The sequence below is a fragment of the Ambystoma mexicanum genome, chromosome 7p (assembly GCF_040938575.1).
Source record: "Ambystoma mexicanum isolate Mex_15411 chromosome 7p, UKY_AmexF1_1, whole genome shotgun sequence".
Lineage (NCBI taxonomy): Eukaryota > Metazoa > Chordata > Amphibia > Caudata > Ambystomatidae > Ambystoma > Ambystoma mexicanum.
The window spans coordinates 202007576-202032987 of record NC_090939.1 but is presented as its reverse complement, the minus strand read 5'-3'; the positions used below and the strand labels follow the sequence as shown (position 1 = coordinate 202032987).

Below are 25412 nucleotides of genomic sequence, written 5' to 3'. Positions count from 1 at the left end.
CGATATTCAAGGCACCTTAAGGGCGATGGAAAAGTAGAAAATAATTATTATGTAAAACATTAAACACAGCAATATCAAATGAAAAGCAGCATTTCAAATCCTAGCTGCCAGAGGAAGACCATCTGCTTACAGAAGTAAATGATTATCGGACATCTAATTATTTCCAGAAGATCAGACATTGGTTTTTAATAAGTGATGCTGAACCAAGGCATTCAACAACAGTCATCCTGGTGACAATACATTTACCAACGAATTATGTAGATATTTTACTTACCACATGACCCTTTAGTTCAGCTATTTTCTCAGGTGTTTCAAACCCAAAGTAATACATTCTTATAATCTGATCTGTGCTGCCTGTGGCCAGAAACATGCCACCTAAAAGTAAAACAAATGAAGCAGTTTATGATCATTGTAACGGATTGTGGAAAGGCAAACAAGCTCTGAACGTAGATGAAAGTACAAGCTGTGCACATTTCATTAGCCTGAGGTTCCAACAGTACGATGTCACAGCTTCTTGGTTAGTTCACAATTCGATTTCATTAGGCCAACACTCTTGTGAGTTTTATGCTGCCAAATACATAATAGGAAGCATAACAGCAAAAGTAAATTACAGAAATACTCTTGACACCTTAAAATTTCAACCATCTTTAACTGGATGGGGTTCCATTTTGTCTCATTTAGCTAAATACCACGATCACTTCAAATTAGGCCTGAAAATCATGCTGCATTCAAAGAGAGCAAAGCCACACAGTGTACATGATAAAATGCAAAACCGTGCCAACATTAGTCATGTCCTCATTGTTGCAAGAGGCAGAATTTGCCATCCTTTCCCATAGAACGGGCCACAAGACAACTGAACACGATTGAAAAGTGATGAGTCGTGCCCTGACTGCAGGAAGACGTAAAGCACATTTGTTGCAAGTGGCCTGTATGAATGAAAAACAAGGCTGCAAGCCGAGCAAGACACTGCTAAAATACTGCAGCAGGCCTGAAACACTACTGCCCCAACGGGCTTCTGAGTCACTGTACAGATAGAATAGCTTGTAATACAGAGAATCCCAGTCATTGTGACCCAGAATCAGGCTACTTGTAGACACTTTTTTAATTAGACCTTCACTGCACGTTAAATAGATTTGGTTCCAAGTTGGTCCCACAGAATACAAAGATAATGTTGTAGAAATGTTATACAGGAACAGCAACCCGTGCAAACCATCTGGGTCACCACATAGCTGACGTCCTTGGAGCAGATACTAGAAGTGCCAATGAAATGTTGCCACAGGTCGCTGGTTTATCTAATCTAATTATGATTGGTTCATCTGCATGGTGATATTTTCAGGATGACATGTGACAAGTTATGTCATTTCCTAGGATTTGTTCTAAAAACATCATTAAGGGTTCTTATGATGTCGGCTATAGGTGCTGACCAGTGATGTAGAATGTACAGGTCATCATTTAGGTGTAACCCTTGCCACAGCCAGTTGGGAGAAAGGGGTGTGTTTTACAGGGTAATCTGATACTTTTTTTTTACAAATGTTTATTTATTAAAATTACAAATATATAAAAATAAGTTAAAAAACCTGCAAAAAAAAAAAAAAAAAAAGTGCAACTTTTTGGTCTATAGATCTTCTGGGTTTTGGTTTTCCCGATCTGTGGACCACCCAGCCATATTTTGCATTCCAATAAATAAGCTGTTTTTCTGCATCCTGTGCTCTTAATTTTTCTTTCTGTGGATTATTTGGAGTCAGAAGGAGATCGAGACCCAGTGCCCCGATCTCTAGTGCCCCTGGGAAGCACTTGCGGCCCCTCCCGCAGACTATGTGCCACCTCCAGCAAGCAGTGTTGCCCACACAGATTCGGTGAACAGACACATTGTTGCCTAAATGTCTGTCTGGCCCCTTGAGTGAGGGGGTGGGGGGTGTCGTGCCAGACTGTGCAAGGCTTCGAAAGGGGAGCAGCGCCCGGAGAACTCTAAGGACACCTAGAATGAATATTAGTTTATTCATTTGTATTGCACACCAGACCAGAGGGTATGTGGGCGCAGGAGCAGCAAGGTTATTCACAGCTTAGTTACACGTTACAATGCATTACAATAATTACAAAAGGATCATAGATGGTTATAGCAGTTACGATAAAGACAAAGGTTTGCAGATTTCCAAGTATACATATTTACAACGTGGGAAGCGGTGGTGGGTTGGAAGGAATTAGCGGTCATTGTTCTTTATCCAGTGTATGTAGTTACGTCTAAAGTGTGTGTAGGTTTGGGGTTTCATTAGAGAGGGTGATGGGGAGTTCCAATGTTGGGCTGCTTTCACCTGGAAGCTGTTGCCACCCATTTTGGTGCGATTGAAACTGGGAACTGTGAGTAGATTGGCGTTGGAGGTTCTAGTAGGTCTATTGGAAGTGTGGTAGCAGAGGGCAGCATTGTTGAGGCATTTGTGTGTTAGTGAGGCTACTTTGAGCAGGATTTTATCTGTAGTGTTGAGCCAGTTATGGGCTCTCCTAATGTTGGAGAGGTGTTCTCTCTTGGGGATGCTAAGCGCTGCTCTGAGAGCGTTGTTTTGTAGTGTCTGTTTTTTGTTAGTAACCTGTTTGCTAGCTCCTACGTAAAGGGCATTACAATAGTCCAGTTTTGATAACACAAGGGCTCTGGCTAAAGTAATGCAGCTCTGGGTGGATAAGAAGGGTTTGGCTGCTCTTATAAGCTTACATGTGTAGGCTGTGGAGGATGCCATGGAGCTAACCTGTTTATGGAAGGAGAGGGAGGAGTCGATGTATATTCCTAAGGTTTTCACTTCCTTAGCTACTTTGATCGGGTTCCCGTCTATAATGAAGCTGGTGTAGTTGTGGTCCAATTTGGTTAGGTTTGCGGTGAAACTAAGTATGATGAGTTCAGTCTTGTCATCATTCAGGCATAGACTGTGAGATGCCATCCATGCCTGGATGATGAGGTACACCCTGTACACCAAGGCCAAATCATGGTTGTAATCTCCCGCGAACGGGATGAGGATCTGGGTATCATCAGCATAATTAGTGTAGGTGATACCCAGACCATCTAGATCATCAAACAGGGGCTTCGTGAACACGTTGTACAGTGTAGGGGAGACGCATGAACCCTGGGGGACTCCGCATGTGATGGGGATGGGGTCGGCGGCAGCTGTGGTGGAGAAGACACGCATGGATCCGTTGCTGAGGAATGACTCGATCCAGCCGATGGCTTCTTGGGAGAAGTGGGCAGCTGAATCCAGGTGATTGCATAGGATTTTGTGATCTACTAGATCAAATATCTCGAGCAGGAAGGGGACGGTGGTAATGGGTCTGTAGTTGGTGGGGATGGAGGGGTCAAGAGAGGGCTTTTTGAAAAGGGGGAGAATCCAGGACTCTGAGGTTGCTGGGCACGGTACCTGAGAAGGAAGCATTGATGAGTCTTGTGATGAATGGCGAGAGGTTTCTTGCCGCATCTTTAATAATTTGAGGGGGGCAAAGGTCACCCTGACAGTTAGATGGTTTGAGGCTGAGAATGATTTTTTCCACTTCAAGAGTGGAGGCTTTAGAGAAGCTAAAGCGAGAGGGGTTGGGCAGAGTGTGTTGGGGCATGGGGCGCGGGGTCATGTTAGTGGGTTTAGTTGGTTTGGCTATGGAATCTTTCTTGTTTTTAATTTTAGTTTGAAGGACTGTGACTTTATTGTTTAGGGCATTTTGGACACTGGTGCACCACTGTTTGTCCTTCACGCAAGTGTCTGGAGTTAGCACAGGCGTTTCCAGTTCTTTAATGATCGTAAACAGTTCTTTGGTGCTGGAGTTGGATTGTGCAATCCTCTGGTTGTAAGACTTTTGTTTGGCAGCTATGATTTCTTTTTTGTAATTGGACGTTATTTTATTGAGCAGTATTTTGTTGTGGTCAGTGGGAGATTGTCTCCAGGCGTGTTCCTTTTTGCGTTTTTCTAATCTAAGAGGTTTTAAGGTGATTAGAGAACCAATGGTTGAGATGCTTTTTCGGTTTACATTAATGGTGCAATGGAGTCTAGGGCTGTGCGCATGGTTTTGTTGTAGCCTTCAACAAGGTCGTAGGGGTTGGAAGTGGCAGGGAGTTGGTTAAGTGTAGGGAGGATGAGAGGGATCAGTTTTTCCACTGTGATATTTTTTTTTTAACTTCTCGTGGGGATGGCTGAGACTAGCACATTGTTGATGATGGGGCTCGAGGCTTCGAGGGTAAAGGAGAGGAGATGGTGTTTGGACCAAGGTTGAGGGGAGTTATCGGTGATGGAGGCTGCGCAGTTGTAGTCTGCTACCCAGTCGAGGGTTCTCCCTTTGTTATGGGTGGGGCCAGATACTTTTTGGGTAAAGCCTAATTCAGAACAAGTATTGTTGATGAGGGTAGCCTGATGATCTTTGGGGTCCTTAAAGCCTAGGTTGAGGTCCCCTAGGAGGAGGCTCTGGGAGATTTTTAGGTTATTGGTGATGATGGTGCTAAGGTCTTCCTTGAAGGAACCCAAGGGTCCAGGAGGTCTGTAGAATAGGTGAATGGATATAGTTTGGGAATTAGCAGTAGGTAGCTTAGCTGTGAGTGATTCTCAGGATGGGAGGCGGCTCGAAGAGTCAAGTCTAATGTTGAGGTGTGTTTTAGCAATTATGGCCAAGCCGCCCCCTCTAGATTCTGTTCTATCCGCTCGGAGGATAGTGTAGTCGTCGGGAATGGCTAGCGAGAGGTCTGGGCCTGCAGCTGCATGGAGCCAGGACTCGGTGATGGCTATGAAGTCTAAATCCTCTGCTAGAATGAGGTCTGCTATGTCTGTAGCATGGGCTACTATAGAGCGTGCGTTGATAAGGGCACCTCTTATAGGCAGGACAGTGTTTTTATTGCGAGTAAGATTGGAGTCTGTGTTTTGCCCCTTATGCTTAGTTAAAGTATTTGTTGGGTTATGCTAGGGTCTTTCCAGGTGGAAGTTGGTGAAAGTGGTCGTATGCATGGTTGGGGAGCGATTATTCAGTTTAGACTGAATGGTGTCTCTGGCTTGAGGCGCGTATAGTTTGGGTAGTCTAGCTCGTAGCCTGGTATTTCTCGCAAGGGGGCTACATGGTTTGGAGGAGTGGGGCAGAGTAATTACAGTGAGAGGCATACTGGAAGGTGTTGGAATGGTGCCTAAGGAGACCATGCTAGAGGTAAAACGTATAGCGCTGGAAGAGTTGATAAGGGAGAGAATGACTCAGCAGTATTGAATAGACGCTTGGTAGGTACATTTTGTTGGCCGTAAATAGGTGTGGAAGTCAGGTGGCGAAACTAATCAATGAAGAGTATGCAGCGTTCAGGGACTAGATACCGCCTAGGTAGCTAGGTGTGACAATCATGATACGATATCAAGGTACAGTATATTGGCAGGCAGGTTAAATGCCGTGGCTTTCAAAGGCAGGCTGTCAACTATCAAGGCAGAGCTAAATATAGCTTGTCAGAGGCAGGCTGAGTGTAGTTATCATGGGCAGGCTAAATGCAGCTTTCAAAATACAGCTTTCAAGGGCAGGCTAAATGCAAGGGCAGGCTGAATGCAACTATCAGAGGCATATTAAATGCTACTATCAAGGTACATTGTAGTGGCAGGCAGGTAGCTATCATAGGCAGGCTAAATGCAGCTTTCAAAATACAGCTTTCAAGGGCAGGCTAAATGCAAGGGCAGGCTGAATGCAACTATCAGAGGCAGATTAAATGATGCTATCAAGGTACATTGTAGTGGCAAGCAGGCTGAATGCAGCTATCAGAGGCAGGTTGTTGTCAAGATACATTATAGTGGCAAGCTAAGTACAACTTTCAAAATACAGCTTTCAAGGGCAGGCTAGATGCAACTATCCGAGGCAGGCTAAATGCTACTATCAAGATACATTATATAGATGTATAACTTATAAATACGAATTTGCTAAAATCAGGCCAGAAAAAGGTGGGCATTGGCTAGTACTTGGACATTTATAGTCAGTTTAAATACAGATTTGCTCAGACATGAGGATAAACGCTAAGCATTAGTGGGCAACTAAGGAACAAGTTACTTACCTGTAACTGTTGTTCTCCAGCATGGGTCTGGCATGGATTCACATGCTCATGAATATTCCCCGTCGTCAGGCCGGGAATCCTCGGTAAAGAAAAAGATCAGTATCAGTTTCGTTTCTGATCTGTCTTTCTTAGTAGTAACCAATCACTGGCCTCTGGGTCATACTGCCCCCAGCCAATGACTGCCCTCTACCTAAGCCCCTCCCCTAGCAGCCATCCTCAGATTTGGTAGCACGTAAAGTGGCAGTATGACCAAGTAAACAGCCGCAGAGGGGAAGGAGGGAGGGTTCGCATGTGAATCCATGCCAGACCCATGCTGGAGAACAACAGTTACAGATAAGTAATGCTCATGAATAGAAGAATACATAGCAGTACACACATGCACAACCACGGGAGGTGGCAAAAGGCTCAACATTAAGCAATACAACAACTCAACATTAACCATCTCTTACCTCCTCACCAGGCTCACCTTAGGCGAACAGGTTGCGCAGCACTGCTTGGCCGACCCTGGAGTCCCGATCGACGCAGTATAATCTTGTGAAGGTGTGCGTCAACCTCCACGTAGCAGCCCTGCAGATGTCCAGCAGGGGCACACCAGACAGGAACGCCGTGGTAGCAGCGATCGCTCTGGTCGCATGGGCTCTCGGACGGCCGGGCAGCAGTCGGTTTGCCAACTGATGACAGTGCATGATGCAGCCGGAGAGCCATCTGGAAATGGAAGTCTTCGAGAGAGCCTTCCCTTGATTCACAGGTCCAAAGTTCACAAACAGCTGTGATGTCTTCCAAAAACTCTTTGTGCGGTCCACGTAGAACTTCAGCGCTCTAGCCACATCCAGCTAGTGCAAAGTCCTCTCGGCCGGAGACGAAGGCGACGGAAGAAAACTGGCAACACCAAGGGCTCGTTGAGGTGGAAGTCCGACGGCACCTTGGGCATAAAGGAGGGGTGCGTCCTCAGCACCACCCTTGTGTCGTGAAAAGTCAAGTATGGAGGCTTGCAAGATAGGGCCTGGATCTCTCCCACTCGTCGTGCGGAGGTGATGGCCACAAGAAATGCTGTCTTCCACGACAGGAACTTCAACGGCGCCGAATGCATAGGCTTGAATGGGCCCCCCCGCCCCCCCCATGAGCCTGGTCAGCACCACGTTGAGCTCCCACGCCGGGGTAGGGGCCTTCACCGGAGGGAACAATCGGAATAGTCCCTTCATAAATTCCTTCACCAGGCAATGAGACCACAAGGACGCCCGTCCTGTAGTTCTGGTGTATCGGGAAATGGCAGCCAGATGTATCTTGATGGAGGCGTGAGCCAGTCCAGCTTTGGCCAGCGACAGTAGGTACGGCAATACTTGAGGGGCCATAATCCGCAGAGGGTTAATCTTCTGTGCACGGCACCAGACAGAGAACCTCTTCCACTTATGTCCATAGCATTTGAGAGTTGAGGAAGCCCTGGCTTTTGCAAGAACCTCTCTGCAGTCAGCCGGGATATTGTATCCTCCAAACTCTAGTGCTGCAGGAGCCAAGCCTGCAAGTTCAGCGACTCTGGGTTGTGATGGAGAGAAGATCCGCGTCCGTTGCCAGCTTGATAGGTGGGGATGCTCACAAGTCCAGAAGGTCCGGGAACCAGATCTGTCTCGGCCACGCCCGTGCGACGAGGATCATCCTGCACCTGGACCTCTTGAGCTGGTTGATGAGACGGAGCAGCAACGGCAACACATACAGGAACAGGCCGTCCCAAGGGAACGAGAAAGCATCGGCCATGCTCCTCGGTTGTGCGAACCTGCTGGCGAACCTCTGACACTTGGAGTTCGTCGCCGTCGCGAACAGGTCGATCTGGGGTTTGCCCCACCGTTGAAAGAGCCGATCCGCCTGGTCCTGGCGTAGTTCCCACTCGTAGCACAAGCGCAGCTCCCTGCTGAGTGAGTCAGCGATGGTGTTTTTTATTCCTGCCAGGTGGAAGGGAACCAGAAACATCCCCTGGGCGATGGCCCAGGGCCACAGATCCTGGGCCTCCTTGGATAGGGCTGGGGATCTGGTGCCTCCCTGCTTCCGGATGTAGAACATCGTGGTGGTGTTGTCGGTGAAGATCCTCACCACTTTGTCCTTGAGGGACGGAAGGAACGATTTGAGCACCCAGAACACGGCTCGTAGCTCCAGGATGTTGATGTGAAGACACCTCTCCTCCGGGAGCCAGAGGCCTCTTGCGTGGAGATCTCTGGTGTGGGCCCCCCATCCCTCCAGGGAGGCATCCATCGTTACCGTCTCCTGATATGCCGGGGCCTGAAAGTCCATGCCTGCCGCGAGGTGCGCACGGGCACCCCACCATAGAATCGCCCAACGGAACTCCTCGTCGAGCGGGATCCTGTCTTCAAAGCTGCCTGCCGCTTGAATCCAGCGGGCGTCGAAGAACTCTTGTAGCGGACGCATCCAAAGTCTGCAAAGGGGCACAAGGTAGATGCATGAGGACATCATCCCGAGGAGGGACTTGATGGACCTCACTCTGGCCACATCCATGGCTAACAGGCGCTGCACCTTGCCCAAAATGGCCTTCGTCCTTTCTTCCGACGGAGATGCCAGTCGCTTCACTGTATCGAGCTTCGCTCCCAGAAACAGTGCCAACAGCGACGGGACCAGATGGGATTTGGGGTAGTTGTTGGCGAATCCCAGCTCCGTGAGCAGGCGGACTGTGTGTTCGATGGCGAGTTCTCTTGACCTTGCACGGATTAGCCAGTTGTCCAGGTAGGGGTAGACGTGGATCCCTTGCAGGCGCAGCCGTGCCGCCACAGGTGCGAGGCACTTGGTGAACACCCTGGGTGCCGACTTTAATCCGAACGACAGGGCTCTGAATTGGTAGTGACGCCCCTGGACTACAAATCTGAGGAACTTTGTGTCCTTTTAGAATGGGCACGTGGAAGTAAGCATCCTCCAGGTCCAGTGACGATAGGAAGTCGCCCTCCTCCAGCTGTCCCCGCACGTGCTGGAGGGTGACCATCCCGAATTTCTGTGCCTTGATGTACCTGTTCAACCGACCAGGTCCAGGATGGGGCGCCAACTGCCTGTCTTCTTTCCGACGAGGAAGTATCTTGAGTATACTCCGGAGCCCCAGAGCCTCTTGGGGACGAGCTCGATGGCACCCTTCTTGAGCATCGCCCTTACCTCCAACAGCAGTTGAGGGACGTGATTCTCTTTCCTGGCCACGGGAGGAATGCGAGGACACCGCTTTTGAAATTCCAGCCAGTGTACGCGGGCCAGGGTGTCCAGCACCCAACGGTCGTTGGAGATGGACTCCCACACGCTGACGAACTTCGTCAGCCGGCCTCCCACCGGGGTGCTTCAGTGGGGGCCCCCCCGACGCTACGGCCGGTTCAGTCCTGCTTGGAAGAGGCCTTGCCGCCTTGGCCTCCTTGCCGACGATGGCGAGACCCTCCTTGCTTGCCGCGGCCTCTGTAGGCCTCCCGTGACGAGGAGCGGGCCGCCTGGCGGTAAGTAGAAGAGCCACCGCTGGATCCCTTGGAGGCTCCCTGTCTGCCTCCAGAGTTTCGAAAGGGCCACCGTTGCCGAAGGACTCCTATGGCACGGGCTGTTTCCGTGTCTGTCTTGATGGCCTGGAGGGACTCATCCACCGTCTTTCCAAACAGGTTGTTGCCGTCGAACGGCATGTCCGACACGCTGGTCTGGACGTCCTGGCGAAAGTCTGTCACCTTGAGCCATCCTCGTCGTCGGAGGCAAACCCCGTTGCCCAGTTGGCGAAATCCGGTATCGGCAATGTCCGTTGCCATCGTTATGGCGTGATCCCACGCCACCTCACCTTCCTGCAGAATCTGTAGGGCCTCCGTCCTCTTGTCGTCCGGTAGGAAGTCTAGCAGAGGAGCTATCTTGAACCAAAGCTCCCTGATGTAACGGGCCACAATCGTTAAGGCATTGGCCGCCTTAATCATGGTCGTCGCCGCGGACAAGATGACTCGTCGTCCCATGGAATCCAACTTCTTGCCCTCGCTGTCCGGCGGGGAAGTCGAAGTTGAAGCCGCCGCACCCGCTGCTTCTTTCTTGGCCGCTGCTGTGACGACAAAGCCCGGCGTGGGCTGGGCCCTGAGGCACAAGGGGGCGGCATCGGGGACCCGGTACTACTTCTCGTACCTGTCCCTCTTGGCGGGTGTCGTGGAAGGGTTCTCGAGGATAGCCAGCCCCTCGTCCCAGATGTCGTCGAGCAACAGCACCGCGAGGATCGTCTTTCTCTTGGCCTCTCGCCGTTGGAAATGAAAACCTTCCATTTTCTGTTCCTCAGGGCAGAGCTGGAAGAGCTTGGATGCCCTGGCTATCATGGAGTGAAAAAAGCCAATTTCGTCGGGTGGAGAGGCCAGGGGTGGGGTGGGGTCGTCGTCGTCGTCATATCCTCCCGAGGGTCCGGCGAGGGGGGTGAGGGGTCCACAGGCCTCGCGGGTACGAAGGGCGGGGTGGACTCTCCTCCGCTTGTTCGGGGGGCTTCCCGATGGGCCTGGTTCTGGATCCTCCGTCGGGGTCCGTGGTAACCTCGTCCTTATCTCAGTACATAATGATTGGATCGCCAACAAAATGCCCGCCGAGCTATCCTGGGGCTCGGGTAATGGCTGCGACGGACGGGATGGCTGCTCCACTGGGCCCTCGTCGCCAAGGTCGCTATCTTCGATCACATCAGCGGGAACCTTCCCCCTGGGATCGACTCTTCTCGAACCTCTCGTTGAGGCCTATGAACCTCTCGTTGAGGCCATTCTCGGTTTCCACCAGCTCCTCCTCAGAGGCTGAATCCGAGTCTGTAATGGCCACCGGCAACCCCCCCTCTTTTTCCGCCGGGGTCTTCACGATGGTCGGGAAAGAGGATTCCCTCCGTGGCGGCAGGAAAACTCTGGGCCCCGAGGCCGCCTCCACTGGCGTAGCCTCTGCCAGCGCCGCTGCGACAACCTCGATAGAGGCCTTTGCTGGGTGGATCAAGGCCCTCACCACCTTAGGTGCGTCCTGGGCCTTCGCTTTGGGGGGAGGGTCATCGTCTCGCTCCCCCTCGGCTCCCTTCGAGATCGACCGGGGCCTCTCCAGAAGCTTACCTGGGTTCTCCGACTTCCTCCTCCCCGAACCAGAGCACTGGCTCGTGGTTGATCGTGCCGGGGAAGTCACGCCCTGCCTGGTAGCCGAGGAGCCCAACCTTTTGGCGCTCCCGGTGCCCGTGGATTCGCAGTGCTTGGCCTTCTGTTGGGCCCCTGTCGCCGGGGCGCCCTCACAGGACTTAGAAGACCGCTCATACTTTTTCTTCGCCTTCTCACCTGCTTTGCCCTTCGCCAGCCAGGCGGCGAGGCGGGAACGACGATCTGCTTGGTCCGTTCCGACAGGTTCTTGCAGAATGCACAGTCCTTTCTCCACGTGCGTCTTGTCCTCATGAAGGCAGTAGAGACATCTCGAATGCTCGTCCTCCTTGAAAACATTTTGCAATCCGCATCCTGGGCAGCTCCTGAACAGCTTGGATCCGGGCATCTAGCTTCCCTTGTCCTGGGCCATGTCTGTTGAGGTAAGCCACAGATCTTCTGGAATCCTCCAAGAAGCATAACTCGACGAAAACTTCACCCTTGAGGGGCGTAAAAGAATTCCGAAATGGGTCCCCGTTATCGGAAGTAGAAACGGTGGAGCTTGAGGCTCGATTAACTGAAAAAATGAGAAAAATCTCCTGAAAAGGTGCGAACGCGCAGTAAAAGCTCGAGAGCTAAAACACGAGGACTCCCAACAATTGAACGTGCTGTAAAATCTGAGAATGGATGCCAGGGGAGGGCCTTAGGTAGAGGGCAGTCATTGGCTGAGGGCAGTATGACCCAGAGATCAGTGATTGGTTACTACTAAGACAGACAGATCAGAAACGAAACTGATACTGATTTTTTCTTTACCGAGGATTCCCGGCCTGACGACAGGGAATATTCATGAGCATGTGAATCCATGCAAGACCCCATGCTGGAGAATTTCATGCACCGGCATCCTCGATGCGAATTCAGTAAGGCAGGAAAAGGTCAGCCATGGAGTTGCGCATGTTAACAATCTTTATACAATGCTAGTGGAGGAGATGGCCGTATGATAGATGCATAGGCGAGGTTGAGCACAGCAATATATGGCACACATTATAAAGTCAGTATTTTAACGCCATGCGTGTGTGGGATGAACAGTACTTGAGTACCTGAGGGGTGATAAGTGTCCAAGCGGGCGGCATCAGTAGGTCTTGTGTGTTGGTGAGGGACCAGGGTGATTGTGCACAGCAGTGTGGGACTTTAAATGTGGCCTGGGAAGGGGGCTGGCCCCACGGGCGCAACAGTGCGCAAACAGGGGCAAAATAGGTGCTTTTCTTGCGGCGCTTCGCTGGAAGGCGCCGGCTTCCGCCTGCCGGCAGATGTGCCTCCCTGAAAAGGGCTGCTTGTTGTTAGGCAACAGGACAACAACAGCACGGCGTGGCCATTTTAGGCGGCGTGCATCGGAATTTCGTCGGCCTCAATGGAGTATGGACTGCTGTGAGCCTGCGGTATGGGCGAGGGGCAGGGGTGCTCGATATAGCACGAGTGCAGCAAGTCCAAGGAAAATCAAAGAGTGGATTGTGGCACGAGCATCGTATTGTGCTCACCTCTGGGGATCCTCCTGTTGGTGCTCTGGCTGCGTGGTGGCAGACATCAGGGAGGGGCTCCTGCCCGCTCCGAAGGGTCCTCCTGTAGTGGCAGGACAGGGGCAAAACAGGCGCTTTTCTTGCGGCGCTTCTCTGGAAGGCGCCGGCTTCCGCCTGCTGGCGGTTGTGCCTCCTTGAAAAGGGGTGCTTGTTGCTAGGCAACAGGACAACAACAGCACGGCGCGGCCATTTTAGGCAGCATGCGTCTTCTATAAGTGCAGTTTGTGTGAAACAGTGAACTTTGGTCTCTTTCTCCATCTCTCTATCCTTTTAATTGTCAGCATTGCATATAAAAATTGGTCTATGTTTTGGAAAGCTCCTCCGAATGAGGAAAAGCAACATTGTTTTGTATAATTGGTTAACTGTTGAGGTGACACTACCCTTAGTGTGGGGAAGATGTCAGATTGCTTTTCATCACTATGTAAAGTTATCAATGGGTAGCTCCTCTTAAATAGAGTAAAGACAGCGCTGTAAATAAGAGATGGCCCTATGGTGAAAGGACAGGTTATCCCTCGAACATGAGGTGGGCTGAGTAGGAGGTAGAGGAGGAAGAATACGTATTGGAGTAAATAATTGTGTTTCATTACAGATATTGTGGGCAGCTGCGGTTTGATGTTGAGGCCTTGTTGGTGCACTGTGTAGATGAACAAGTTACTTCTTACCTTGTAATGTTCTTTCGACGGGATGTTCCTCCGACGTATTCCTCATCTTCGATATCTCCTTCCAGCTCTGCTGGCCTCGGAAAATTTTTCTCTCTAGAGGGCGCTCCGCGTCGACGTCTTTCGAGTCGATGTCCCTCGACAGCCGCCGTATCGACGCCGACGTCATCCTGGCTACAAAGGCCGCGCGCAGCGCCCGTTGCTCAGTTCCGTTTTGTAGCCCACAAATATGCTTTCTGGACTAAACTAATCACCCTGAAGGAGCGTAAGCTGCAACAACAAGGGAAGTAGAACTGCGGGGATGGATGGGAGGGTCGATGAGGAATACGTCGGAGGAACATCCCGTCGAAAGAACGTTACAAGGTAAGAAGTAACTTGTTCTTCGAAGGGATTGTGTCCTCCGACGTATTCCTCATCTTAGATATGCTCCCATAGCAGTATTCTATTATTGGAGGAGGGAGTACTGACTTCATGCTGTCTTCTATTGATGAATAGAATGCAGTACAGCCCTTCCAAACCTAATCTCTTGACTGGAGGAGGAATCCAAATTGTAAAATCATGTAAAGGTATGGACAGACGACCATGTAGCGGCCGCACAGATGTCTTTAACCGGCACACCTCTTTTGAGGGCCGATGAAGCTGCAATACCTCTGGTCGAATGAGCCCTAAGGTTTTGAGGGGGCTCTTTTCCTGCCAATTTATAACATTCCAGAATGGCTAGGATGATCCATCTGGAAATGGTCTGCTTAGTTATTGGTAACCCCAGCTTGTGACCTGTGTAACCTACAAACAGCTGGTCTGCCTGTCTTATTCTGGCTAGTCTACTGATGTAAAAACTTAAAGCCCTTCTAGGGTCTAGCCTGTGTAACCTCTCTTACTCTTTCCCCGGGTGAGGAGGAGGATAGAAAGATGGTAGGGTAATCTTCTGAGTGATATGGAATTCAGAAACCACCGTTGGGAGGAAATTAGGCTTCACTTGCAGGACAACTTTGTCTTTGTGAAAGATAGTGTGAGAGTGGTTACAAGAAAGAGCTTGTAATTCGCTCACCCTTCTAGCAGATGTAAGTGCTATTAATAAAACAGTTTTAAGGGTAAGGAATCTTAACGAACAAGAATGGAGTGGTTCGAAAGGTGTGTCCATCAGGAAAGTTAGGACTAAGTTTAAATCCCATAGGGGAACTTGGAATGGTCTTGGGGGATAAACATTGGTTAACCCCTTAAGAAATTGTATTACCAAGGGTAACTTGAAATAGGATGGTTCTTCCGTAGTGCGTTTAAAGATGGATAGCGCTGCGAGATAGCCTTTAATGGTGCCAACTTGAAGGCCTGAATTTGCCAAATATAGTAGGAAGGACAAAACCATTGGTGTACCACATGAAAAAGGGTCGATATTCTGTTCTCTACACCAGCTGCAAAATCTGTTCCAACGGCAGCGGTATAAAGACTTTGTTGCTGGCCTCCTTGCCGAAAGCAACACCTCCATAACATCATCAGGGAGGTCCCAATCCTTGTACCTCAGCCTTTCAGAAGCCAAGCGTGAAGGTTGAGGGTTTTGATGTCTGGATGGAGAACCTGACCTCCCTTCTGTGAGAGTAGGTTCTCTCTGAGTGGAAGTCGAATTGGAGGGCAGATGGACAAGTCTAGAAGGTCCGGGTACCACGTTCTCCTGGCCCAATCCGGGGCAATTAGGATCATGGTTCTCTGGAATCTTCTCAACCTCCTGATCATTTGAGGAATGACAGGGACCGGTGGGAACGCGTACAGAAGCGGAAACTCCCAGTCCACTATGAACGCGTCTCCCAGAGCTCCTCTCGGGGGAAATTCCCTTGAGCAGAACAGGTCGCATTTCCTGTTGAGGCTGGTGGCGAACAGATCTACCTGAGGGGTTCCCCAAAGGGCAAAGATCTCTTGAAGGACTTCCTGAGCTAGCTCCCACTCGTGGGAGACTGTGTTCTGCCTGCTCAGAGCGTCCGCTGTCAAGTTCTTCTCTCCGGCTAGGTGAACTGCCGATAGAGAGATTGCTTCTTGGATTGCCCAAAACCAGAGCTGCATCGCCTCTCTGCACAGGGGTAGTGATCCTACGCCTCCTATTTTGTTGAGGTAATGCAGGGCCACCGTGTTGTCCGTCATTATCAGGACGTTCTTCCCTTGTACAGCTGGCAGGAACGCCTTCAGCGCAAGTCTGATGGCTCTCAGTTCTAACAGGTTGATATGTAGTCTGGACTCCGATGGAGACCAACGACCGCTGATGGTCAAGTCGTTGGCGTGGGCACCCCACCCCGTGAGTGAGGCATCCGTGACTACTGTTATCTCCGGCCAGGGTTGCCAAAACTGTTCTCCTTTCAGAATGTTCTCCTGACAGGCCCACCACTGAAGGTCTCGAGCTACTCTGTCGGGAACCTGAAGAAGATCTGTCATTCTCCCTGAGAATTGTGACCACTGAGTCCTCAGTGCCCACTGGAGGGATCTCATTCTCAGGCGAGCCTCTGGCACTAGGAAAATGCAGGATGACATGAGGCCTAGCAACCTCAAAAAGTCGAAGGCTGGGAGACGTTGGGCATGTTGGAACTTGGTAACCATCTGTAGAATATCTTGAGCCCTCACCTCTGGTGGCGAGGCTTTTCCCAGGGAAGTGTCCAGGATCGCTCCTATGAACTGGAGTCTCTGCGATGGTATCATTTGTGACTTCTTTAAATTGAGGGAGAAGCCCAGTCTGTGAAGGGAGTGGCACACGTGATTTAGCTGGATCTGAGCTTGTTCCGAAGAAACAGCCCTGATTAACCAATCGTCCAGGTAGGGGTAGACATGAATCCCTTCCCTCCTTAGACTTGCCGCCACTACCGACATTAACTTGGTGAAGATCCTCGGGACGGAGGTCAGCCCAAATGGCAGCACTCGAAATTGATAGTGAGAGTTGCCAATTGCGAACCTCAGGTATTTCCTGTGTTTGAGATGGATAGGCACATGGAAATAAGCGTCCTGAAGGTCCAGAGATACCAACCAATCCTGGAACTGAAGGGCCTGGAGGATCTGAGAAAGAGTGACCATCTTGAATTGGTCTTTCCTGAGGAATTTGTTCAATTCTCGCAAGTCCAAGATGGGTCTCAGTCCTCTGTCTTTCTTCGGAAGGAAAAAGTAAGGGGAGTACCAGCCCTTGTTCCTCTCCGCTACAGGTACCGGTTCTATGGCACCTTTCTCTGGCAGGTCTAAAATTTCCTGCAAGAGGAGCGGATCTGGAGCTTTCTGAGAGCTGATCCCCGGTGGATGACTGAGGTATACGTAGGAAAGGTAGGCAAGTAACCTTGGGCAACTGATTCCAATTCCCAAGCATCTGACGTGATAGCCTGCCATACCGCCAGATGTTGAGTTAACCTGCCTCCTTCAGGTGTCCTGTGAGGGAAGTCCTCAGAGTGGTTTTGGGGCGGCTGATGCAGATGCCGATGGTAAAGAGGCACCTGCTGTTGCTGCGGCTTTTGAATATCTACCTCGTCCACCTCGGGTAGTTCTTCTTTGTCCCCTTTGAGCCGGTCGTCCTCTATCTCTTCCGAATACGGAGTAGAAGCGAAAGGACTTGCCCCTCGCAGAGGTTCCTGTGGGACGAAAAGGTGTCTGACGGATTGCAGCTCCTAGGGATTTTGCTGCTGCTTTTGAAGTTTGCAGTTTCTCTAAACTGTCATCCGCCTTTTTCCCGAACAAAGAAGAGCCATCGAATGGCATGATCAAGAGCCTGGCTTGCACATCTGGGGCAAAACCAGACTTTCTCAACCAAGCGAATCTCCTGGTTGTTGTACTTGCCGCCATTGCTCTGCTGATACTGTCAGCCAAATCAATGCCCGTCTGGAGGGATTCGCACATAGCGTCTTTACCGTCCTGTATAATATTCAGGAACGCATCCCTTTCTTCTCCATCCGGGATGCAGTCAGCCGCTGTAGAAGCACACTCCCAAAGTGTATCGCTGAATCTAGCAAGGGTGCAAGTAGCATTAACAGATTTTAACGCCATGCTACATGCTGAAAAGACTTTCTTTGCCATAGTGTAACGCTCACCTGATTCCCACGGAAGCGCAGGTCTGGCTTCGAGTGCTGATGCTTCTTTAATGGTGAAGCGCAGGACTCTGAAGATGGACAGGAAGGGCCCCTCTACTCTGGCTTCTCCGGCTCGCAAGAATATTCCCCTGTGCGTGAAAAGGGAGTATTACCTACTGACTGAGTTATGCTCAAGCCTCCCACTCTCTTCCAACCCTCCACGATACCCTTCCACGATTCCCCGTGAAGTCTTACCTTAGGGTCAGGAAGGATGAGCTCTCCATCCTGCTTCTGATGCAGGGGCGCGTTGAAACCGTTACTTCACTGGATTGAGGATTATGGGAGTTCAGGTAAGCTTGACTATTCAGGTAAGGCTATGTAAAAGTTCTGTTGCAAGTTCAAAAGTCCAAGCTTAATAATAATGTTCATTATCTTTTTCCCCTTAGGGGCCGGGGTTCGGAATGCCGGAGATATGGCGCCGACCCGAAGTGATACGTGCAGTTCCAGTAAATGACAGGTAAGTTCTGGATGAGCGCTCGGGTAATGTCTTTGCATTCGCTCATTCAATGTCTGTCTTTTTTCCCCATAGGGGCCGGGGTCCTGATGCCTGGAAGCGGCAGGACCCGAAATGAAATGGGAATAACCCAACAGGTAAGTCTTAGAAGGAAACTGAGCCTTTCCTATTCCCTTCCTTCTCTCACCTTGTCTTCTTGTCTTTTTCTCTCTAGGCTCTGAGAAGTGGGTGCAGATCCGGATGATCGCTGCTGAAGATGGAGGCGCCCAGGAAAGGTGAGTGAAATGCAGCGCTGCAGCGATCGAAGCAAAATGCTTTTAACATGTCTTCCCTTTCAGGATCGTCGGTGTGATGTCTCTGTGATGCAGCTTTAGCTGGTAAGGTCTTATTTCTCTCCAATTCTCTCTCATCTCCCTTTGCAGGCGACCCAGGATGCTGACAGGCGTGGCTGAAGTCCAGATGCAGGAGCTGGCACGGTGAGCGTCCAGCTGCGAGTAGCAGAACAACGCGAAGCGTGAGTTGCTGATCGGGTGTGGTTTAAATAGCTTTGGAAGAAGTTCCAAGTGTGTATCCTTCCTCCGATCAGGTATGTATCCTTCCCCGACCACACCCGGGTGGAAAGTAATCCCACAGGTAAAGTAGTTCCATTCAGGCCTCAAGAGGGTCTGGATGTGGCAGCATGGTCTGCATCAGGTAAGTGCACATTAAAACACTTGAACACATGTCTAGCTTTATGAGCCTGGCGCCTAAGGCGCCAATACAGGGGTCCAACATGAGCCTGGCGCCTAAGGCGCCAGGACTGCGTCCAAAGGGCCCCAGCATGGGCCCGCTGGCACTCCCCTGGGGGAAATTATGCCTGCCTCTGGGGTTGCTGGGTCGGACCTGGCTCCTTGGAGGTAGGCATCATAACACAGCATCATATTTTTTATCGTCCCTGTCCTGTGGGACGGTAGGATAAGCCGTCTTGACATCGGTAGAGGATGCTGCCTGTACCACCAGACTTTCTGGGGATGGGTGTTTAGACAAAAACTCCGGGTCTGTAGAGGATACCCTGTACTTTGTAGACAGTTTTTTATTTACTGCTGGTATGACATCTGCGGTTTCCCAGTTTGTCATGATCTTCCTCTGAAGAGCTTTATGAAAAGGCACCACAGGATCCTCCTGTGGGCCTTTGTCAAGAATATCCGTGAGGTCATCTTGTTGGAAAGATTGTGAAGGTGCAGACCACCCCATAAACTCTGTGATCCTGGCCATTAAGGCTCTATAGGGGGTTTCAGCATGTTCCCCCGGGTCTGGCCTAGCAAACTCCACCTCAGGGGAGGTGTCTAACCCACTTGCCTCATGTAAGGAATCATAAAGATCCTTTAACCTGCGTTCTTCAGAGGAAAATTCCTCTCTAATTGGGGTTACAGGTCCCTGCAACTCAACTGTGTCTTCCTGTTCAGACAATTCACCCTCTTCCAATAATGAGGACATAGTTCTCAATTGTTCTGAACTCAAAGGGTGTAAACCACATTTCCAAGGCCGAGGGTGCCGAACTTGTCATAATCGGCCTCGAAAACGTCGATGTCGTCGACGTCTTCGAGCGTGGCGTCGAAAACAAAGGCCGAGGCCTCGAAGACCTCGACAGAATTGGGATTCTACTCGACAATCTCGAAGCCATCGACGTCGAGGACCTAGGGATAGACACTGGGTGTGTCGTAACCGTGACGTTTCTTGGCGTCGACACCGGTGTCGAAGCTGGCGTCGAGTCGACAGACTCGTGTGTCCCTTCGACAACGGCGTCAAAGACATCGACCTCGACGTAACTTTCGTCGACGGAACCTTCGAGGAAGGTTTGGAGGTCATAGTCCTGCTCGAGGGTTCGTGACGCGCTCGAGAGGTTTCCTTCGCCGGGTACTGCGACTCGCGGCGTTTTTGACCTTCGGGTCTTTCGACCAGAGCATCGCTCTCGGCAGTCTTCGAGGGGGTCGAGGCCGCTTTCTCGAAGACGCTCATCATATTTTTGCGGAATTCCTCCCATTCAGCCCGAGAACTATGGTTCGTGGGGCACAGGATTCTCTTTGGCGAAACAGAGGAAGAGGAAGACTGAGAAGGGGATCTTCGACGTCTCCTCTTCGAGTGCTTCGATCACGAGGAGTGATGAGACCCACTCCGAGATCTGGAGCGCGAATGGCGACGAGGAGACGAATGTCTCGACTTCGTCGACGAAGAAGAAGCATTAAAAGTCTTACCTTTCTCCAGCTTCCCCCTACGCACAGACAAACTCTGTGAGGGTCAGTCAGCGACATCTTTTTCCCACAATCTCGGCATTTTTTGAAGCCGGATCGAGGAGTTGTCGGTTCCGACGAAGAAGCCATCGAGTACGGATCGAATAACTCGAGGTAAATCGGTTTAACCTGACAAAACTGAGCAACGGTATTCCGAGGCACTGAGTACGCGCGGAAAAACGGAACTGAGCAACGGGCGCTGCGCGCGGCCTTTATAGCCAAGATGACGTCGGCGTCGATACAGCGGCTGTCGAGGGACATCGACTCGAAGGACGTCGACGCGCAACGCCCTCTAGAGAGAAAAATTTTCCGAGGCCAGCAGAGCTGGAAGGAGATATCTAAGATGAGGAATACGTCGGAGGACACAATCCCTTCGAAAGAGTTGTTTTGTGGGAAGACTTTCTTTTTTAAATTGCATTTTGTGATGGCGTTTTGAGGTTTCTCCAAGTAGCTTGGTTGGTTGCATTGTTATTTTTAAAACAAGGCACAGGCGCCTACAGCGCGTTGTTGTACGAGTGAGGTGGGAGCCTCTAGGTATCATGGGTTGCCCGTTAGAACATTTGTGTAAAACACTTCCGCAACACAAAGAAAGCATAAAAGTACCACTGACAGTGGGTCAGGGAACGATTTCCCAGCAGTGATGACCTCCCATGTGGCCAGGGAACAACAGCTGTTGCCCGATCCTGACCCTGGGGGTGGCTAGATGAAGGAGGATCATATGGGAGGCGACAGCCACTGTGGAGACGTCACAGCTTCATACCCCTAGCGCCTCCAATTTGGTATAGTGAACTGCAAACCCGGCCACCTGGTCAAAGGCTTCCAGTTCCGCTAAAACCACAAGGAGAGAGGTTTGGCAGTTGGTGAGGGAGAGCATCATGTCATCTGCATATAGTGATATCTTAAGTTGTTCCCCTTTCAGGTCCATCCCTATTACCTTCTCCTTCAGGCGAATTCTCTGGGTGAATGGTTCCATCATGAGGGCGAATATCAGTGGGGAGAGTGGGCAGCCCCGTCTCGTCCCGTATGAGAGCGATCAGAGCCGAAAGCTTTTGATTCATCCGAAGGGACGTCTTGGTGCTTGGTAGTTGGCCAAAAGCATCTTGCAGAACATAGGGCCAAACTGGAAGACTTCCAAGTTGAGTCGCATGAAGTCCCAGTCCACCTTGTGAAAGGCTTTCGTGGAGTCCAAGGTTAGTACTGCTAGTTCCTGCTGTTGAGCGGCCACTTCGATGAGGTTGAGGCCCCACCAGATGTTCTCTGGTGTTCCTCCCTCTGATGAATCCCGTCTAGTCCGGGTCTATGATAGTCATCAGTACCAATGTCAGTCTGTCCCCAGGACTTTAGAGTGTTCGCACCTATGTTGAGTAGGGATATAGGCCTATATGATGCACACTCCTTGGGGTCCTATCCGGGCTTCAGGAGTATAATCGTGGTGGACACGAAAGTTCAATCATCGCGCACAGTAAGAGGGGTCGAAAGAGTTTGAAAAATGTTGGTGGGTATCCATCGGGGCCTGGAGCCCTTGGTTTCAAGGCTTTAATCACTTTGACTTCTTCGGGTGTGATTGGGCATGTGAGGAAGCTTGGCTTGCTTTATGAATTGCTCCTGTTGTGGTTGCGACACGAGGAGAGGCCATCAACTTGTTGGCGAGGTGGGAGGTTGCTAGCTGCAGCTTTGCCTCTTCCCAATGTAAGGTTGTGCCCTCTTGAGTCCTCAGGGCTATGGACAGTCACCCAGCCAATCGAACAGGAGTGCGACTTGGGTTACCAAGGGAACCCATGGCAGGGGTCCTAAGACCCCTCCCTCATATCTTGCCAACCCAGACTTTCAGGCACCTTAACGAGGGCTTCTGTGCAGAAGCCCGCGAAAAGATGGTGAACGAAGGGACCAAACCTGGTTTAGCACGCAGTGTTAAACATGAGAAAGACTAACAAAAAGAAATGGCAAATAAACCCAGCAGGAGCCGAAATAAAATATATTTCGTCAAGCGGGTTTATGTTCGAGGCTAATAAAATAGCCTAAAACAATACCATGGTTATTTAAGATAACCGCAGTATGAAAAATAGGGTAGTCACCACTGCCACCAGCCAAGTCTTGATGAAAAGGGAGCGAAACAGTGCTCAAGAGAAACAGACAAAAAGGGATAAGAATTAACCCTTTCCAATACTCCATGTAAGATGGGGTGTACTGGGTATGTGATTTAAAGAGACTACATAAAGTTAATGACAACTTTACATGTTTCTGGGAGACAGCAGTCAGTCCCAGAAAAATGGAGTCAGTGGGAAGTCTAAAAGACAACCCTGTGTCACTGCACTGAGGGTGCTGTGTAACAAAAAAACAAAAAAATTATGTTCATGGAGTAGGTGAGCCTCCAGAGCCCAGGATCACACAATTGGTAAAAACACACACAGAAAAACATATGCAAGAGTGGGGAAAAAGGCTCACACTCTTACCAGGTGAAAAAAAGAAACCCTAGAAATCTAGTAAAGCTGCTGAGGGACTCATTAGGTAAGGGAAATCAGCCATTTATGAGAATTCTCCCTAACAGGTAGGTACCCCTCTGATCCGGATATTGTTCCTGCAGGTCCTATTTTCCCAAATTCCCCTGCTTGCGTTTCATGCCCTCGCCCTCTTCCTCAAGGTTCTGGGTTCTCCGCTGCAGATCTGCAATTTGCATCGAATGGTCAAGGAGCTGGTCCTCCGTTTCGTCAACCCTGTGCTCCACTTCCTCCATTTGATTGTCCAGGCCATCTATTTTAGCCGATACCGCCGTCATGCAGTTGTGAAACTACGACTTGATATCCGCTAAGAGGGCTTGTATATCGTTTTTAGTGGCCCATTGGCCCGGAGATCTCTCGGGCGATGAAGTTTGGGCACGATTCCGGCCTGGATTTTTCCTATTGCAGCATGCTGGCAATGTCTGCCGATTTAGAGGGTTTCTGCTTAGCCATTCTGATGAGCGAGCTGTGGCAGGTCAGGAGGTGATTAAACCGGCTTGGAAGTATATGGCTCGGTGCACTTTCAGGCCTTTGGGGCTTCCTGGGATGCGGGGTGGACTTGCGTAGTCCTCTGTCTGTGTGTCCCTTACTGGGGCCGAAGTTCCCCAGACTCTGGGAGGCCAGATTGAGGGTGCGAGACCCCATGGCTGTGCTGCGGAGGATTTAGCGGGCCCGCTAGGTATACTGCCAGTGATGGGAGGGGAATCCTCCCGCTTTGCGTCCTGGCTGGATAACTGCTGTGTGGAGGTTTCAGGTGGTCTCTGTGGGCCGGCTAGGATTCCCCCACCTTTCCGGGGTGGGCGAGCGGGACCTGGTCTCATTGCTGGCATGGCGGGAACCTCTTAATGCGGGGTCCTTGTTGGCTCCCGTCAGATAATGGGCTTTTGGCGTGTCGTGGGGGGCACAGTTGGGAGCAGCTTGTTCCTTCTGCATGCTGAGTAGTTTGTGAGGGTTCCACCCACCCTGTCCCTTCTCCTCTGCAAGCTGGTATCTCTGGCTAGATCACCCCCCCCTTGCCCTCCCACCCAGGCCCTAGATGTTGCGCTCTATGTCCTGTGGGGTGGGCCGTGCTGAAACAGCTGCTGGGGCCCTTCCATCATATGCACCGGGGAGGGGCACCCTACCATTCTCGTTCCAGGTAGTTGCGAAGCGCTGTCTGAGGGTTGGCTCTCTTCCTGCCTCGGTCACGGATGCAGCTGGGTGGGGGCTTGAACCCCCCTCCTAGTGTCGCCGGGTCTTCCTCCTCCTTGGAACTTTTGCTGGCTCCTGAAACCGCCCAGGCTCCAGGATGTGCTGTGTGGTGCAAAGAGCTGCCCACACTCTCCGACAGAGCACACTCCTTGCGTCCCTTCTGATCTCCTACATGGAGCCGATGCTGGCCGGGGCACACCACCTCCCGGGTAGAGGATTCAGGGTCTCGTTCGCAAGGCCCCGTCTCCCAGCGCTTGCTGAACAGGTGGGGCAATCGTGGCTTGGTTCCACCGCCCCAGAGTAGCTGGTACGACCTGGGGAAAGGAGCTTCAGCGGTGGAGCGGGCAGCTCCTCCTCCCTTTCTCTGAACGCACTTGGGGCACTGCCATCTTATTTCCGGTGAGCTTCTTCAGTGCTTTGTTTTATGTATTCTGCAGCGGTCTCCCTCCGATTCAACCCCTGTATCTGGCCAGCTGGTCCAGAGGGGTTCCGCCAGCTGCTGGATGTCTCCGTACCTTTCACCTGTTGCTAAAGCGGTTATATGGTGGCAAACTCAGGCGTCCCACAGAGCTCTTCGAGGCGACTGCATTGCCGGCGCCTCAAACCACACACTTCCCTTCATAGGATATTGTAAGTTAGCTCCCCTGTTTCCCCACATGTAAACCTTGACAGTACTGAGATGAAGACGAGACAACTAAGAGCTATGAATACTAAACACTTTTACAACTCGGGTGCTGGGACGAGGAAGATGCCTGTTAAGAACAGTGAAGGTCAGGCATTTCACTATAATTGTGGTCAGGCGGGGCTGATTGGACATCCACACTGGCAGCCCGTCAATGGAATGTAGGTGTATAAAAAGAGATCAGCCCACTAGCAAATAGTGCAGAAAAAGCAGCAGGATCGGAGTGATAGGAGAAGCAGCAGGAACTTGTAATTGGAAAACACGCCGAGCTCTGCAGTGAGAGACTGTCTCGGGAAGCGTGGAGCAGGAGCTGGGTCTCCGTGAAACAGACCGAACATTGTGGTGGGAGCTGTTTGGAGAGGCGGTCCCTTTTACCTGTGCTCAAGATGCTTGTTCCCCTGTGGCAGAAGGCCGGCACAGGAGTGCCTGGAGGACAGGAAATTGACTCCTGACGTGAAGAGCAGAAGGCTGTATGATCCAAGCTGCTGGGAAGTCTAAACGTGACCAGTGAGTTTCTATCAATTGAGAAACCCGTTGCACAAGCGTTTGAACTTATCTGCTTGAGGAATAATTTGTATTGGAGTGGTCACGTGTGGGGGCTGAGGGGAGGACAGGTTCTTGGAAGTCTCTGAATGCTTGGCATTTCGTTGGAAGTGAATTTCAGAAATATTACACAGCGGGTTGAATGGAAAGTGTGTTCTGAGCACAACCCGTGCCTATTGAATACCAAACTGAATGAAAACCTTAAAACACAACCAATATCTATTGAATGCCAAACCAAGTGAAAACTTTACAAAAGAGCAGAACTGTTCCATTTTAAGGTCATATGTAAAACAGAACTTTAAGTTGGGATAAGATTATTAAATACTGAATTCTAA

At 50.7% G+C, this 25412-nt stretch overlaps 1 protein-coding gene across 3 annotated transcripts in view; it reads right to left on the bottom strand.

Moving 5' to 3' along the window:
- BRWD1 (bromodomain and WD repeat domain containing 1) overlaps window positions 1–25412 on the bottom strand; it is a 3236587-nt gene that overhangs the window by 2878925 nt on the left and 332250 nt on the right. For all 3 annotated transcript variants that reach the window (XM_069636064.1, XM_069636066.1, XM_069636065.1), the window contains exon 11: window positions 275–375. In XM_069636064.1, the coding sequence (XP_069492165.1) occupies window positions 275–375 (101 nt within the window). The remainder of the gene's footprint in view (window positions 1–274; window positions 376–25412) is intronic.